The sequence below is a fragment of the Anoplopoma fimbria genome, chromosome 1, assembly GCF_027596085.1.
Source record: "Anoplopoma fimbria isolate UVic2021 breed Golden Eagle Sablefish chromosome 1, Afim_UVic_2022, whole genome shotgun sequence".
NCBI lineage: Eukaryota > Metazoa > Chordata > Actinopteri > Perciformes > Anoplopomatidae > Anoplopoma > Anoplopoma fimbria.
Genome location: NC_072449.1, coordinates 7,820,906 through 7,839,857, shown reverse-complemented (window position 1 = coordinate 7,839,857; position 18,952 = coordinate 7,820,906). Strand labels below are relative to the sequence as shown.

Here is an 18,952-nt window from a genome sequence, read left to right as displayed (position 1 = left end):
GCTCAGGAGGCTCCTGTCATCTTCACATTTCAGAGATCCTCTGCCTACCCCGGCAGACATGCTAAATATAGAATGGGGACAGAATTTCTGTTTGGAGCCACTGCTCTCTTTATCTACATCTAACACTAGCTAGGCGCCACCATCTTCTCATTGTTATACACATGTATGCATGCGCGCTAATGTTAAGACTGCGACCGCATTCCCATAATCGCTCTCATTGCAACGACTTACAGATTGAACATTAGACCCCACCAAGCCAGGCTGCTGAGGTTTTGGATCTCACATCAAAAAAAAAGGCTGCTCATTCTTTCCAATTACATTTCTGTCAAATGACTTACGCTATGTTATTACTTCTTGGACAGTCATTTTCAAATCCCCTCATTCAGAATCATTTAATCCTTTCACAAGGACAGATAGGCCATCCATCACGAGCGTCCTTTTACCTGGCTGAATCGACCACGCGTTTACTCAGTTACTCTGTTTGACCTTGTTCTGTTTCTTACTTCGCATCGAGCTACGGAACTCCCTGTGGCAATTAATTGTGCTACTTATCTGTAATGTGAACAGTGGATATTACATCTCCAGCAGATATTAAATTAAGGATGTCTCAGGACTTGCGAGGCCACAGCCAAATAAAAAGGAAATGAGCCCCTATTAATGACTATTGATTCTTTTATAATAAAACAGCCACTTCCCCTCTCTTTACTCAGCCTCGGTGTTGATCTTGAACTAATGCAGGCTGTACAACTTTAGGGGAAATGTCCTTCAGTCCGGTGCAGCAGAGCAGCCTAGCATGAAAAGCTACATCTACCCTGGTCAGGGGGAAAAAAGCACTTTTGGCTGAATGGCAAATAAATGGGTTCTGGAATGAGAGACACATGACCCAGGTTGCTGTACTGTACTGGACATTGACCCTTATGGTATCATTTTCAGCTGCATTGTTTTAAATAGTCATATCTGGTGACATGACAGAGGAAGGAGAAATGCCTCACCATGGCAACAACAAGTCATTTAATACTCTGGGCACAGGCTGATGGTTATTTTAAGAAAAGCACATACTTATTATTAATATTAGGGAATAAAATACTGCTGCATGATTTCAGGTGTTATGTGGTCACCTTGGCATTGCTGGCTCAGCAGTGCCAGATAGGAATTGGTCGTGTTTTCATCATCATCATCAGTAGGGAACTGCTATTTAGATAATCTACATGTTTAGCTTGAATCACATCAATATCTAACACAACCAGGCTGAAGGTTCAAACCAAAACACATTATGCTATGCACTGTCCACTGCCGAGTCAGCTGCTTGCACAGGATCAGTGGCCCATCACCACTGAGCACATACTGTGGATTCACTGGTTGACCAGTGTAAAGCTTAACAAGTCAGCATGCATGCAGGTCCACATAGTATCTCTCTTTTGAACAATAACCTGGACTGGACTAATCACACAAATGCACTTTTTAAAAAGGGTCAGAGCAGACTCTATCTGCTGAGGAGACTGAGGTCTTTTGGAGTGCAGGGAGCACTCCTGAGGACCTTTTTTGACTCCGTGGTGTCATCAGCCATCTTTTATGGAGTGGTCTGCTGGAGCAGCAGCATCTCGACAGCCGACTTAACAAACTTGTCATGAAGGCCAGCAGTGTGCTGGGGTGTCCACTGGATACGGTGGAGGTGGTGGGAGACAGGAGGATGATGGCTAAGCTATCATCCCTGATGGACAACACCTCCCACCCCATGCAGGACACCCTGGCGGCTCTGTGCAGCTCCTTCAGCCACCGGCTGCTTCACCCCCGGTGTGTGAAGGAGAGGTACCGCAGGTCCTTCCTTCCTGCTGCTGTCAGGCTGCACAACCAGCTCTGCTCCCAGCAGACCACAAAACACTTAAAACCTGTGCAATATAAATACACTGTGCAATAACAGTTATTCTGTCTATATATATAATATTTCAGTTATTGTGGATTCTTTACTGTTTTTTATTGCTTATTTATAATACTTGTTTGATCTTGTTTTTTTTTTTACTATGTCTCTTCTTTGCACTATACCCTATGCTGCTGTAAATCTCTCTGCTGCGGGACTAATAAAGGACTATCTTATCTGATATTTTTCTTTACAGCTTATGTTATTCAGGGTCACAGGGGGTGGAGCCTTTCCCAGAAAACATTGAACAAAGTGCAGGGTATTCTCCTGATAGGTCACTGCAATACATAAGTAAGTGAATAATGGGAGCCGGAGACAACAAACGATGTAGGCATTTACAAGACTTCAGCACAACCCACGTCCAGCACAAGCAAATAATGCTAGCTTTATGTCCAAACTGAAAAATTTCACACAAATTATTCTTTTGATTTCTCTCCAGACTGCGACACCACGAACAGCGAGTATTGCTCAGACTAGAGCACGACTTTTGGACTCAAACCAAAGCAGGCGAGTCCGCCAGCTCTCCGTTGCAGTTTTCCCCTCACATGACCACTTTTAACTACTGTTACTTTAACTCTGGGGCTTCCAAACTTTTTCATAGCAAACATCCTTTTTCACAGTCACTTCAGATTGTAAAGCCTTTTTTGGAAAACGCTGGTTTATCCCTAGTTACACCCGGCTACTGTCGGGATTTCACTGCAGGTGATGATACAGCAGAAAGGAGTGTGAAACCTCTTACTGGAAGTCATTTTTACACCCTGTCTCACAGTGCTACAGTAACTTCCAGGCAGTGAAGTCGCAGTGGAATTAAACAATCCCTCATTTAGCTCTCTTGGCTCCAATACTGTAATATAGAAGTAATAAGAGCCGTGTTGGTAGTAACAGTATGATGACATAAATAGACAAACAAAGCTTACTGTATGATCATAAGAAACAATTTCAATCAACCCTTTTTTTTGGGGGTTTCAAACTAATTATTTATCCCAACAAACATTTTGCTTTAGTCAAATAATGGTAAAAGGCATTTTGTTCAGCAGGCCTGGTTTTTGAAGAATGACTGTCAATCCATGTTCACACAGGGTTAACAGATCTGGATCGCAGACCTAAAGGGAGGGGTCAGGTGAACTTTTTTTTTTTATCCCCTGTAATTCTCCGTAGTGGAGCAGCCTTGGGAAACCAAATGGTGAACATTTTTGAGATATGCCTAAATACAAGTAGCAATTTCTTAAGATATGCCCATTATAAAGCGTGAGGCTGAAAATAATATGAAAAAAAATATATATATATAATCTGACATCATGCTGAATCGAGGCTGAAGTCATTTTCCCCAGATGTGGTGTTAAGGACGTTCTAAACAATAAAAAATGTATATATATATTAAATATAATAACCCTATAGACATCAGAGTCCACCATCGTGACCATTGTGAGACGAGCACGCTGCACTGCTTCTTGAATGAATGCATTCTCCTTTACAGGAATGAGAAGTGACTTACCCAGAAACAAAGAGCAGAATATTGCAGACATCACGGCTGGAAATCCCATATGCAAAGGAGCTGGAAACAATGCGCTCACACCGCCTTCACATGCATGCGGCTGACCTGAGATCGGGCACAGCGACGCGGCGGACAGAGGAGCGAAATCGGATGAAATCTAAATCTTCAGAGAGCACCAGAGTCCAAGGACACTATATGTTGCACACGACCGACATATCAATATCTAAGCCTCCCAAGGAGCTGAACAAGAAACGGGGCTCTTCCTCTTCATCGTCCTCTTCATCGCAGGCTTACTTGGCGTCAAATCAAAGTTCCCTGGCTGTCTGGCTCTCTGGCTCGGGACGTGTTGTCTCAGGGTCCCCTCTGTCTCCTCCTCAGCAGTCTCTCTCCTCCTTTCCTCCTCCGTTGCACAAAATGCCAAACAGGAGGAGGAGGAGGAGGAGGAGGAGGAGGGTGGATAGGTGGATGATGAGGGGATGCTGAAGGATGGAGACCTCTAGAGTCTGAAGTTCTCTTACACATCCCGAGCATCCTGCAACAAACACTGAAAAGGTTTGTTGGGAGGATGTCCTCTTGTTAGGTGTTGAGTTGATTTCTTTGATATGAATAAATATTAATGTTGCCATTAATGGAAATGTTGTTATGCTAAAAAAAATAATCCTAAAAGTCCTATAATAAAGAACTGCACAGGGTTTGTTGTGAGTCTTTGGGACTATTTTTTCCTTAAATTTGACTATATTATTATAGGGAGGGTGTTATGTTAAAGTGTTTTTCATTCTGATCAAACACTATGACATTGCTTTAACATGTCATACATGATTTAAACAGTGTGCTGTGCTTTTTACGGCTGAAATAATGAATCGAGTCGAAAATTAGGTAGCAACTGTTTTGATGATTGATTAATACCTGAAATTAACTTTTAAGCGAAAATGCTAACCATTACAATTTTAAGATGTAAAGATTTTTGCTGCCTTTTCTTTGCCTCATGGGATTTTAAAGTGAAGTGAAGGATTTTGGACTGTTGGTCGAAAAAAAAAAAAAAAACAAGCAGTATGATGACATCACCTTGGGCTATACATACGTTCCTTTGACATTTAATAGACCAAACGATTAATAAATAAGCAATATATTTGTTATTTCCAGACCTAGTATGTTTGTGTATTTGTATGAATTCACCACTAATCGTAATAAAAACTACATATTTTATGTTTTATCTGGTTATTTTATTTTTTTAAGGACTTCAACTGTCTTCAACTAATCTGGTATGATTTTACATCAGGAAAAAAGAAAAACTTTTTCTAAATTCAAAAACTTGATATATTAAAAAACATGAGACATTTTCCAGGCTATTTATATGTTGCAGGCTGTGATGACGCATGCTTGTGATCAAAGGCACGTTACAGATGTGTTTTGAACCAGAAGGCATGTTTTTGCTCGCTTACCATTTTTTTATTTTGTCCACCAGCTTCTCAATTTTCGGATTATTCCATCAATCGCTTCAAAGCTGCCACACAAAATGTATCCCGTCACTGGCTTTGGGTAAGATATTTTTCAAGTGCAGCATGGTGTAAGTTAGGTAAACAAGCAGCAAAAGGGAGTTCTGCTGTCCGCTGATGGATGCTCTCAGACCAAATTAACTCCCCCATTTTTCTTTGTCTCAAAAATCTACAGAAATAACAAAAGGATTTTCACTCGCCAGTGGGCCCTCTGCTCTCCCTCTCTCGCTCTCTTTCCCCCTGGAGTGGCCTGCTCTTCAGCACCAGCCCTCCTCCATTCCTTTCCGTTCTAATAACTAGATATCTTGAAAAAAAAATGTCTCACATGCTCAAGTAGAAACTCACACACACATACTATCCATCTCTCCTTTTTCTCCCTTTCTCATTGCAGACACAAAGAAAAACACATGCAAGCAGAGAGCGGTTGATGGGACGCAGAGGGAGGCAACAAATGCATAAATCCAGAACTTGCAAGAGGCGGATGAGATAAGACGCGCTGATGTGACAGCTTTAGTCTTCTGTGTTCGGGTATCTTGTTCATAATGACACTCGTCTGCGTCTTTTTTTTCCTCTTTGCTTGTGTTGCTCTGTTTACCTTTGTATTTCCAGCTGAATAGAAAAGGTCATGGTCTCATTGCAACTACTCTCTGCAGAAGTCGGTGTTCTAAGAAAACAGCTGCAGCTCACTGTAAAGTACAAAAGCAAAAAAAAACAAAAAACTACTCGAAACTGCTGCAAAATCAGCTGTCATACTATGATGGATGGCTGCTTCTAACAGACATGTTTGCCCTTGCAATCACCACATTCCCACAGTAATCTAAGTTCAGATAAAAAACACTTGAATCAAAACACACCTCATAGCCAACACATATTACATCCATGTTCAATTTCCCTCCCCCAAAGCAACCTGTTCTGCAGCACGATGCGATCTGGCTGCAGGGGTTGCAGCTGCACGATGCATTGCACAGCACTGAGGTTATCATGATTGCCCCTTTAAAAGATGACCTCACTTAAGGGATGACACACCTACATAAAATATGGGGCAGATCCTTTGTTGATAGCGGTGATTGTGCGATGTGTTACTTGTCTCACTAGCAGTGTAGATAGCGCCATGGGAGGAAACCTGTCTGCGTTTGGTGGCTTGGCCTTGGTGCATGATATAGCACCCCAATGCAGATGGCCTCACAGATGGTTGATATTTATACCACGGGGCCTTGAAAAGTCACCAGTGTGGAAAGTGCTCTTTCTCCCCGATTAGTTTCACATCACCGAGAACGCAGCAATCTCCACGCACCCGTTTCTCACTGCACTGAGAACATGTGACCAGTTGTGAAAAAGGATTGAGAAATCAGGAGAAATAAAGCGATTTAGAATAAATATAATTCACTGTGTGGGCTGCCCCCTTTTTGTGGTGATGATGTCTTGGGACACCCCCCCGTCCTTTTTTCTTCTTTTCAGAGCATGAAAACGTAATCCTCCTAAGTGCAAGGTCCATGATTTTTTAAAAAAACTTCCCGACCCAACACGGCTTGCATTTTAGCTGTGAGCACTTGTACTTTAAGTGGATTTGCAATTTAAATTTGGGCAAACAAGACGCTCCTCAGACCTCCTGGCAGAGATGGAGCGCCTCAGTGAGAGTGTTCCCATCCGCAAGAACAGCTGTATCTCCCTCATCATGACATCAGGGGGACGTGTTCATGCTTTGTTGACACCCTGCAAAACACACACACACGAGCGGGCCGGGATGCCTGGGTTTGGCCCCCTTACTCTCTCATGACCTCGGGGAATGAGAGAAGTGGATGGTTAAAAGGATTCTTGAGTAACAATATGGATGTAGTGAAAAGAAAAAAACCCACTCTTTTGTTTAGGCCTCTCTATTTTTAGCAACCACTGCGATGCTTCCCCCTTAGTGTTTCACGGCTCGCAGATCCTTTATAATTTAATGAGGGAGAGGGCAGCCCCTCCGAGATTCATGGCGAGCGTCTCAAGGCGGCATTGGCCACTCGGCTTATTGATCCAAATCTGATGTTTGTTTATGGGTCAGTAAAGCGCTTTCCCTCCGGTACCATGCGAGCCCACCATTGGAACATTTAAATTGTCAGCTCATTCTAAAGCCAATAAAATAAATGCACTCTTGGTCAATGTTCATTATTTTAGTCTCTCTTTAAAAAAAAAAAAAAACCATGTCCTGACAGCCAATAAGAGACGTGTTAAACAGCAGTTCCATGTAGTGTGGAGACTGGTGTAAAGAGCCTATTGAGACTACTGTAAACATGTGTTTTCCTTTTCCTGTGTTATATGCACATATGCCTTTTTTTTACACAGAGGCAGGTTTGTCGATCTACAGGAACAATTCAGTTCTAGGTTCAACAATCGCATGACATATTCTGATTTAATCTATTTAACATATTTACATATAACCTGTGATAAAAGCGAAGGCGCCAGACTATTTCCCATCATCTCCTGCTCCACATTCCTGCTAGTGCTGGAAAGCCCAGTGAGTTCAAAAGTGGAAGTACCTCCTCAATTTATTTATGAGCCTTTCACGGGAAACATGGGGCAGAGAAGGATAGAGTTCAAAAACATGTTATCATGTTCTAATTAAAAGGCAAGGCAGATGACTTCATCAAATCCAGGAGCCCAGCAGCACACCCGGTTTAATTTTACATCTGTTAGTCTGCGGTGAAAAGGTACATGAATCAGCTGAATGGGAATGATTGAATGAATGAATTCATCAACCAAAGCAAGAGTAAATGGCTGCATAAACCAAGCACACATGATGGTGTCATTTGGAAGAGTGAAATAAGACTGATTGTTGTTTATTTTAAAGCGTACGACTCAGTCTTTGGGAAAAGTAATGATGTTAAATTATTGCTTGCACCATTTCAGGATAAACAGATAAATCACGTTTTAATATAATTTCCACCAAATTGTACGCCACATTAGAATTTGTTTCCTTCAACGCTGGCAATTTCCACACCAGTAGTTGACGGGAAAATGCTGTATCCTGCCCGTCTCTAGCAAACAAAAAAGGAAAATCCAATACATTTTTAATTAGAAAGAGGTTTGGGCTATTTAGACATGGATTTTCATTAGTGTGAGAGCCTGAATGAACACCGCAATACCTTATGTATATATGTAACCTGAGATCTGGAATAATATTACCTTGAATAGAATAATAAAAGACTCTGGATATAATTATTTCGTTTTAGTCAATATAGAGCAACTAACTTGATTTAACCACATACACAGCCAGTGTTTAAATAAAATAATTCTAAAATGCTCCTGACAAATTAACCTAATTTCAGTAAAACAAACTATTTGTAAGCCAATTGTGCATTATTGAAATGATCTACTGATAAATAAGATCTTTTTTGGCTCACTTTGCTCCTAAAAACCACCTTCCCCGCTCCTTTGTAGCCTCACCGTTCAATGAGGGCACACTTTTTTGACACATATGCGCATATGAATGAAATACTGTGGCGGTTATATAACTCGACCCCTCCGACCACAGTTAACTGACTCATGTAAAATGAGAATATAATCTTTATGCTCATTACCAGGACATTCGAGTAGCCTTTGTGGAAAGCTTAGGATACCAAATTGAACCAAGCAAATTAGCTGATTAGCCTGAGATTTAAACGCAAATTGAATGCCTTCTTTGTCATTGATCGCTTCGCCTCTTCGGGTTTTATTGACGCAGGACGGAGAGCTTCTGAGCCCGTTCTCGCTTAGAAAACAAACAAGGCGAGCTTGATTGAGGACTTAGCAGAGGTGAGTGGTTGGGGGTGGAGCAGGTGAAGTGTTGAGGGTGCTCATTTGATTTGGCTGATTTTGAGATTACCCCGTCCCTTCCCCCCTCTGCTCTGTCCAAATCCCAACCAAAACCACCACCACCACTACCACTCAGTGGTGTATAAAGTACCCAAAAGCCATACTTGAGTAAAAGTAAAGATACCTTACTGGAAAATGACTCCAGTAAAAGTGAAAGTCACCTATTAGAATACTACTTGAGTAAAAGTCTTAAAGTATCTAATATTTACTGTACTTAAGTATCAAAAGTAATTTTCTGATATTAAATGTACTTAAGTATTGAAAGTAAAAGTACAAGTAAATGCTGTTAATAAAAAAGCAAAGGGTCAGAATTTTGAGAATTATGAAGTTTATTATTTTAAGTGCTGTGGCCACCATGACCAAGGACAAGGAGGTACAAACAGAGACAGCAGCCTAACATACACCATGTGTAGTTCAATTAGAAGATCAGACACCTCTCTCCCCCCCTCCCCCGCCAAAGATATACTCCAATCCTGTGGGAAACACTAGATATCTGAACAGGTTTATGCTAATTATGATAACTAAACATTAACGTTGCGGCTCATGGGATTAATCTTAATTTACCTCAATGTGTTTCCTGAGGTTGGATGGGGAGTTTTTGAATGCCAATATTTCAGTAGCTTTGGGCATAAGAGGCTCTTCATCTGGTACGAAGAGTCTTTCACTCCAACATAAGAAAACATTTCTCGCAGATATGGCCACGGGTGTTGGTCTTCGTCTCCACCGTGGTTTGTTGCGGGAGTAGCAGGTGCTTCCGTTTCTGCTTCCGTCATGAAACCAGTCATCGTAGAGTGGAACTCTACTCATGTGGTCGATAGCTAGCTGGCATCACTGGGCATCAACAAACCGCGGCTTTGAGAGCACTTGTTTGCAATTGCGCATTAACGTGATTAACCAGTGATTTAACTTGCTAGCTAGGACCACTGATTCGCCGAACCTGCTTGCTTGCAGTCTGTGTTCCACCACAGTTCCCGACGTTGGTCTCATGATTCATTTTCTTTCTAAAGATAGATTTGATTTTGTAGCGAGTAACGAAGGTTTCAGGGGAAATGCATCGGTTCTCTTTGCAAAATGTATCAGTTCTCTTTGCAAAGTATCAGTTCTCTTTGCAAGTATCAGTTCTCTTTGCAAAATGTAGTGAAGTAGAAGTGAAAGTCAACAGAAATATAAATAGTAAAGTAAAGTACAGATATCCAAAAAAACCACTTAAGTACAGTAACGAAGTATTTCTACTTCGTTACTATACACCACTGCTACCACTACTACTACTACTACTACTACTACTACTACTACTACTACTACTACTACTACTACTACGGCTGCCCTCTCCCTGATGGAGTGGTCTCCACACTGGTCATTGGGAGAATGAGTGATGTGAGCCACATGGTGGTAAATCAGCAGACGCTTTGCATCATACTGTATGTCAGGTGTGGGTGTAGCTGGGGGGGGGGTCATCCATCTTCCACAAATGTCACTTCATCACTTGAGGAAATAACCAATACGTTGATATACACTTTGACCAAAGGTTATATGTAAGAGCTGCCTTCAATCTAACACTGTATAGCAATACCACTGAGGAAGCAAACACTTAAGTGATGGAATCTAAATCTGTATTCAACGGACACTGAAGCAGAATTCTGCACAGAAATACACCACCGCTTCTTGAGGGACTGAAGGGCAACCAGGCAAACGGATACTGTGTGTTAAAAAGGTGAAGGCTTCTTTTGTGATGTCAAGAGGCTTTTGAACAAATCTGTTCCATTAGGCTGTTAAATGGCTGAGGAATGCTTCTCTATCCCCTTACGCCTTACTGCTAGCATCGCCTGCAAGGTCAAATGTGTGGTTGAATTTTTGAAAGGATTATTTGTAACAAAATATTCTTCACTTAGGAAGGGCCAAAAAGACCTAATTTCAATTTATAGTCATGAAGTAATGAGAAATGGAGAGTGTTGATGGTCCTGAGGGAAACTCATTGCAGAGGCAGGATTAATTACGCCCTTGTCAAGGTATTAAATCATTTATGGTAGTAAAGGCAGTAGAAAATATATGTATCTTTTTACCCTCAAATATCTTGTAATAAATTACTTAAAGTGGCTATTATCAATATTTTATGGGAAAAATAGATCACATGACTACTTGAATCTTAAACTAATCACTAGGAGTGATGGGCATAGATTCTGGCTGCAGCTTTCTTTTTCTTAAGTGAAAAAGCCTTAAAAACTGACAGGATCTGTCTAGCAACAAGTGGCAGAAAGACACAGATAGTAACTAGCTGGTGAACAAAGTGGAACATTTAGCGGTTAAAGATACAGATATTTCCCTTGGGAGTTGGTGGAGACCAAAACAGAGCAAAAAGTATAAAGAGAATGTTGGATTTATATTTTATTTGTAACTAAGACATGTATGAGACATGAATGAGATTAATTTCCATATAAGAAAATAAAAACTGAAAGCTTTATTTAAAGTTTGTAGGCGAGTTCATATTTTCACTACAACATGTCTGTTTAATTAGACAGAGATTTGTAGGAAATATTGTAACATATGAACGCTACTGTTGCATATCTACATTTGCCAGTACGACAGTGGTCAGCAATTGAGAAGTGACTCACTTTGGCTTTTGTTCTGCAGCAACTACATAGCATAACTAAATCTGCCCTTTTTCTACTTATTTCTACAACATGAAGATAGTCGGAACTCTTGTCTGATAAAGAAATGGCAAAAGCCAATGTCGAAATTAAAAAAAAAAAAAGAAATAAAGCAGGGACAAATAGAGCCGAAGGAAAAATGAGCTGTGCGCTTTTTCTCTTCCTTTTTTTTAACTAGGCACACAAAAAACTGATGTAGGATTATGTTGTTATGCTTTGGGGGACTGTCTAAATAAACCCTGAATTGGGAAAAAAAAAATCATTTTCTGAAGGAAAAAACTATATTGGTCACAGACAATTCAATGCCCCCAGCTGGGGACTAAAGCCCAGGCAATTTTCCAGAGCAACTATGGGCTGAGGCGTGACTGATGCAGTGACCAGTGAAGCAAGATCATTTCTTTGACAAGCCTTACCAAGAAAGAATGACATGAAAATGAAAAGTTCAGCACAAAGCAATGATACCCTTATTGGCCAATGTGGACCATGTGACACACACACACACACACACAAACCTGACTGTTCAGGGTTTTCTTTTGATACAGATGATCATGAAGCTCCAGCCCACCGTGCCTCACTGAGCCTGGGTTACTCTGATGAAATACCTGTGATGCTCCATAAATATATTTCCTTCTCAGGGATTAAAAGACACACATGCCTCTCTGCAGTGAACGTCTCAGCACAGTGATCAAACCATCAGAAGAATTAGCTTTTAGGGAAATACCAATGGTTGATAGCACACACATTCAACACCCTCTGTCTGAGCTCGTAGGGGCCACTAAGCATTCTCAGTAGGAAGCTGCTAATCATGCTGGGGGGATTTTAAGGACCATCTGCAGGCGACCGCGATTAACACACTTACACAAATCAATCAATCGACCTGCCCATTCCTAAGCCGTCCATACTGGTGCTCGGTTCCACCTGATTGCTTGACTTCTTGCAAGCAACAGTTGAATTAGCACACACTTGGGCACATATCAAATAAAATGTTTGTTGAAGGGTATTACATAAATACATTAAACGAAAAGGCTTTTTTACGTTAGGTAAAGTAGAGTTTTCATCATTCGTGATGCTGTGAGCGAACAGTTTGACTGATTTACTTTGCACCAACTCATGTAAAATTGTTTTTTGATCGTTGCTGATGGATGGGGCATTAGCTCAACACATTTTTAAAAATAGAGCAGCCGACTTCACGGATAAAAAAGTTCATTTCTGGTTATCACTGTTTTGATTCATCACCTTTCCGGCTGTGAACACAAGTCTCCATCTCTGTCCTCACCTTTCAGGCTGGGTACAGGTTTCATTTATCACTGAAGTTGGGGGAAAAAAATGATATCTCCATAGATCATTACTTCTCCTACGTGGTGAAAGCACAACTGTTAGCACCAACATTCTGGTTTTAATCCAGCCTGGCAATTTGGGGTAAATCACATAACTTCGGTTTAAGGCCTTGGAGGTGCTACTCTTATGTCCATCTTGATTCTCTGCCTCCTTTCTCATGGGCAAGTTTATTCATGGTCTTCCTAATTTGTCCTGATGGTATTTTGCCACGAACAAACCCAGTCCCAGCTTGGATAGGATAAATCATGATGAGAGTAGTTCCATATAAGACTAACATTAGCCGGAAGAAAAGAGGCACGAGTAACCTCTAGTCTCCTGGGAAGGCCTCGCCTGCGTCTGAGGTGGAAAGCTCAGCCCTGCATGTGTGGTTTCCAATATATCAGGTAATGAATATGATAATGAGGGTTTGGTCGGCCCCATACGTCAATCATGTTTGAATCAGGTAAACTGGCACATACTCCGGAAAAGCATCACGCTTGAGTTGATGCAAATGCTCCAGAGACGTGGACAGAAGAAAGACAATCAAGTGCAGCTACAAGTCCCAGAGTCCTCTGGGAGGCCCTGCAGCTAGCTCTAAATAGAGATTGCGTCAACCTCTTGCTACAAAAATAGTGCACTATCTCCATATATTCAAATGCACAAACCACAAAGGAGATGTGTGGATCTTGACATGCATGTACTTTTCTAGAGAACTTTCTCACAACAATTTAAAGAGGTTTATTCCAAAATGAGATATTTAACATACAAATAACAAACGAGCAGTAAGTAATGTGGTGGAGCAGGTGAAGAGAGTGATTAGATACAAAGTGTAGCTAAATATGCTTTTGCTGGGACCGGAGTTTTGCATTAATGCATTTCTGAGTAATTTTATGTAGCCTAATTATGATTACCTTTTTCCAATTTACTCCCGCTTTGATTATTGAATAAATTAAACAATGCTGATATAATGATACAAATTAGTGTTTTTGATATTGTGTGTAGCTAACTATGTATTTGGGAAATACTCAACATATGAAATAGGGCTGGTGGGTTATAATGCAAGACTGGTCTGAAAAGTGTTTATGGACCTTTTGATACCTAGTGCAATGACTCTGAGACCTCATTGGTTTCCATTGTAAAGCTAATTCCTTTCCAGTATATTCCTCTGCACAACAGCAATAAAGCCAACAGATGATGCATGTTTAAAACGTTGATCGATTTTCAGTGAGGTTATCCAAGTTATGATTGATGTACTTCTTGTTGCAATGTCAGGAAATGTATCCTAATATGTAATTACCAGGCATTACTGTTTGCTTGGGGCTGTAATTAATTGATTAGCTGATGAGTCGTAAAGGATATTGCGTTTTTCAAATATGAGAACAAATCTTAAATGTGGGCTTTGGCTGTCAATACACTGCACAATTTATCAGGGATTTTCAAATTAGGTTTAAATTGCATTTGATTCCCATTATCATGTATAATTTAAACTACAGTACATTTTGTTGGGATTGTCTGTGGACACTGATTTTGCATTGCAGTGTTTTGTACAAGCTTGATGAAAGACTGGTGCAACTTTATGCACACTGCATAAACTGTCCTAGGGCAGAGATTTCACATCCATGTTTTTAAGCGCTATTTATCTGAATATCTGTCGTACAAAGCAGCATGGAATACATCATCCGGACTGATACACAAGTCCGTATGACAAAATAATGTTTTTCTTTTTCAATTCTTTGGAAAGCAACAACTTGTAAACCAATAATTTCCCCCCCGTCACAGTTCACCACATTGCAGTTGTCTTAAGTCAGATGCAGAGCACTGCAGTTCGACTCAACGTAGCTTAGCAGAGCTATGATTGCATCTTGCATCAGCCCTGGAGATTTGAGGTTATGTGTGCTTCAAACTGCTGTTTACTTACCGTTGAAACACAGCCTGTGTGACACATTCTCACATGTAATGAGCTTGGACACCGAACTGGGGTTTTATAAGAAACAAATTACAACCTAGCATGCAGCTGTCACTTTGCTTTAGTCAGGAGGGCCACCCACTAAATATCACCTCGCTCATTACTGTACCGAGCGCTATGGCTGCTGCACATGAAAATAGAAATCCATTCTATAGGTATTTCTAATAGATACTCTGTGATGTACAACAGAGGAATCCTGGTATGTATTCAGCCTGCACTCCAGGTTGTGTATGTTTTGATTTTGTAGCTGATTCTGAACCAGTGTACACACTTATAATATATTACCATGTTAAAGGAAGTGTCTGGCTTAATGCTATTCTCTTCTACAAAATAATGAAAGTCAGTTTTGCTGAATGTATACTCACAGAATAAGGTTAAACAAGGTATTTTTTTGTACATAACATGCCCCGTGGGGATAGTTGCCATTTATGCATGACTGAACTGGTCTGCACCACGTAGGGTCAACTGCTGTGCTGTGGGTGGATAGCAGGGCTGTATTTAATGCTTCTAACACAAGCCTTCATTAAATAAGCTAAACAAGGACCTTAAGTGAATTAAAGCAAAATGCTTTCCAGGTCCTCTCCGGTGGGGTGTGTTCACTTTCACCGCAATCCACTTTGATCGTGCTCCAACACTGCGAGCACTATGCCGCTGCTTCGCTGCAAACACAAGTTGTGGATTCTGACTCACATAACGCTGACTGATTTGTGGCCCCACAAAATGAATTTGTTGGGCCGAGGCCAGCTGTGCAGCCTCTCTGTCTTCTCATGCTGTCACTTCCTCTCTCGTTTTCCATCCACAGCCTTTCATAACCTTCATCCTCTCTTTCTCTGCTCTCTCTGAGGACGTTCACTGCTGCGATGTGTGTAACAGCCGTGGCTGACCGTACAGGCCTTCAAGCCTTCATAAAATTTCTGATTAGTGCTACAAAATATCCTTTGATTCATTTACCGACACTAAAAATCAGACAAAAGCTGCAGCTCATTGCAAACTGGTGTGAGGTTTCATAATCAGGAAGACAGGGAGTACATCGGGATATGCGTGAAGCACAGGCTGTGATCACGGCTTTGAAAATGGAACAAGAAAATTATGTGTTCTGTACTCACATGTGGTAGCCTTGACAACACTGTTAACTCCAGCAATGAATGCGCGTGGCGGAATGACCTCTGCAGTGCCGTCAAAATACAGATAAGAAAAAAGCCATATGGCTGCCATAATTATACCTGTCACATTCAGAACCAAAAATAGCTTACTGGAAGCAGAGCAGTTAAAGCATTTTTTTCTCTTTTTCTGTTACAGCTGAATGGATAGAATAGAGGAGTGGTTCCCTGTTGTTCGGCTACTCTCTTGGTCTAGAATGACAGCTCACAAATTGGATATTTTTAGGGGCTGATACAATCACAGAGACATATCGCTCTCATGTCTTTGTCTCTCTTCAAAAGTGCCCCAGAAACAATACGATCAAGGCACTCAAGAGATTATCTTATGATTTTTTTTTTTAAATGATTAATAACACTGTGCTCTGTGTGTCTGAGGCAAGCAGCTGAAATGGGGGAAAGGGGAGAGGTTTTTTTTTATTCCAGTGACTCTGTTTCTTCTCTTTTGGCAGGATGGACAGGGATAGTTACAGGTCGAAGTTTAAAAAAAAAAAAAAAAAAAAAAAAAAAAAAAAAAAAAAAAAAAAAATTAATGGAAAGAGTGAAGTGTTAGGAGGAAATGATAGTCAAACAAAATTGAGAAGCCAAATGTTTGAGTAGAGAGTGAGACAGCACACGACAGAGAAAGGAGAAGGAGAGAGAGGAGGAGGAGGAGAGAGAGAGAGAGAGAGAGAGAGAGAGAGAGAGAGAGAGAGAGAGAGAGATGCCTCTGCTCTCAGCTTGTGGTGCTTGCACAGGGGAAGAGGAGGAGTTCTCTTGCCTGCATTAGCACTGCAATGTCAGTGAGGACTAGCGTATATCACTGACTGTATGAATGGATTTTTTTTGCATAGCTCCAGCAAGAAACTATTTTAAAGCCCCGGCTATGCAGTTCATTAATTTGCCCCTGGCTGCGTCAAATTAAAAGACACGAGATAAGTTTTTCTAAAAATAGCACCTGTACAAATCTATGGTACCCTTACAGTACGGCTCACTGTTTTTCTTATTTTTTTTCCCTGGCCAACTTATGTGGCTATTTGTCTGCTGCCATGTGGGAGTAAAAAAAAAAAAAAAAAAAAAAAGGAGGGAGAGCGTGACACCTTGCGATTCATCAGCACATGGGCATGGAGTTGAACACGGGGGGGGGGGGTAATACCGATGGCCAGCCAGCACATGTTACGATTCGCAACGGAGCATAAGCTATGCTGAAATATAAAATAAAAAAATAAAAAAGAGGGAGGGAGAACAAGGATCAGGGCCAAGCACCAGCTGTTAAAAATAGCTGCCCTCCCTGGCATTTTTTTTTCTATACCTTCCAGCAGTTCTCCTAATAATAGCAAACATACACACATAGCTGAGGGCCACTGCAAACAGAGTGGGGAGGGGTTGGGGCGTGGTGGGGTAAGCAGACCAGCATGCCTGGAGGATAGATGCGATAGGTTATGATAATGCTTTTGGAAGACAGGATCCCTCCTCCTCAGGACACCTCGCCCGGTTCCTTAGCACAGCTTAATGAGCTCCAACAGACAGAAATGAAGTACATGGAGAGGAATCGGAAGGGGAAATATACGGCACGGTGATGTATTGGCTTGCCTGTCCACAGCAAACAAGAATCATTTCCAGACATGCCATAAAACACAGTGAGAATTCACCTTGAGCCTGGTCGAATACCAAAGCCCGGGCCAAGTGAGGAGCGCACTCAAAGGAACACCTTCCTGAAGAAAGCGTCAGCTGCTCGGGGGTCACCAGATTGCCTCCAATACAACGACTCTAATTACGTTTCAAGGTACAACTATAGCAGCGACGTCATGGCCAAGTAGACGAGGCCTTGAGGGAATAGTCAAACAAATGATGGATGCTTCCCTCCACAATGGTGTTATACTAAATAGGTCTTTTAAATTCATTAAATACTTCCCGTACTTTGGATTAGCCCATGCAGGCCTGGAACCATTATACTTGCAGATCACTCTGGCGCGGTGCAGGCTGAAACTCATTCCCCCACATTTTACATATCTGGCCACTGCGGCGGAATTACCTCTGTCACTTGCTGTTTGTGATTGGTGAATACACAATGTGTGTTTTCCCCTGACACGCCAAACAAGCGGGGGGTGGGGGGATATCAGAACATTGCATGGACATGAGAGTTGTGCTTGAAGGAGCACCAAACCTGTGGGGATGCTCGTTGAACTGAGAGTGCCTTTTGTGTGATTCAGCAAACAAATTACTCAAAATGTGACAGTGAGAAAAAAAAAAAAAAAAGGTGGCGAGACCTCCTGTGCACATAAAGAATGGAGGAGCTCAGACAAATGGTGTGGTCTCCTGCGCCACTCTAAGGGGGGGCATCATTCAAACACGGCAGATGAAATTCACGAGGCACTGGAAAACAAATACAGCCAGCCATCTGCAGTATGATTTCTAATTTACTATTTGCCTTGGTGATGTAAATGCGGTACAGTTTCAAAATAAAAATAGACCATCTGAAGGTGTAAATTGGATGCGCAGTGTACCAGTGCCTCCAACTAAATGCCTCAAGGCATTACTTGAAGCAAGATGGCATACATTAACAGAACCGGATGTACTAGTGTGTGAATGTTACCACGAGCGAGTGTGAACCAAACAGCATAATTAACTGTAATACTAATAAAAATAAACAAATACTGTTACCAAAGAATTGCTTTGGGGAGTTCTCGGCTTTATTAGCTGTAAAATTACAAAAAACAACTCTCGTCTCTGAATGGAGTTAAACTGTTGATATTAGTTATTATGATTTCTGTCACAAAAAGCAAAAACAGTTAAGACGTGATCATATTATCAAACACATTTTACTGACACCTTGCATTATGCAGTCGTATAGCTGGTGTATTTCCTCATTGCGAAAATGGAGACGTCGTGAAAAAAACTTTGTGATCACAACGGAGGACAAACTGATTGTTTATTTCACATTTGTGTGTTTTTTCACACACAAATAGAGCACCAATTAAATTTTTCTCTCCCCTAAAATATCTATGATAATTCTTCCACAAAGACTGAACCGAGGCTTTTTAAATCCCAAATGGTCGTGTCATAATCCTGTAAATTCAAGAGCCTAATTGGATTTCTGGAAGGCCCAGAATAGTAGCAGAATATTAAATACGAGCTCTGTCAA

General features: G+C 41.2%; 1 protein-coding gene across 2 annotated transcripts in view; it reads right to left on the bottom strand.

Moving 5' to 3' along the window:
* clmpb (CXADR like membrane protein b) overlaps positions 1 to 18,952 on the bottom strand; it is a 92,276-nt gene that overhangs the window by 58,608 nt on the left and 14,716 nt on the right. The window contains exon 1 of one of the 2 annotated variants that reach the window (XM_054603152.1): positions 3,414 to 3,807. The exons of the other annotated variant lie outside the window; for it this stretch is intronic. Coding sequence (XP_054459127.1) covers positions 3,414 to 3,462 — 49 coding nt within the window. The 5' untranslated portion in view covers positions 3,463 to 3,807. Of the gene's footprint in view, positions 1 to 3,413; positions 3,808 to 18,952 lie in introns of those variants that run through there. 2 annotated transcript variants of the gene reach the window in all.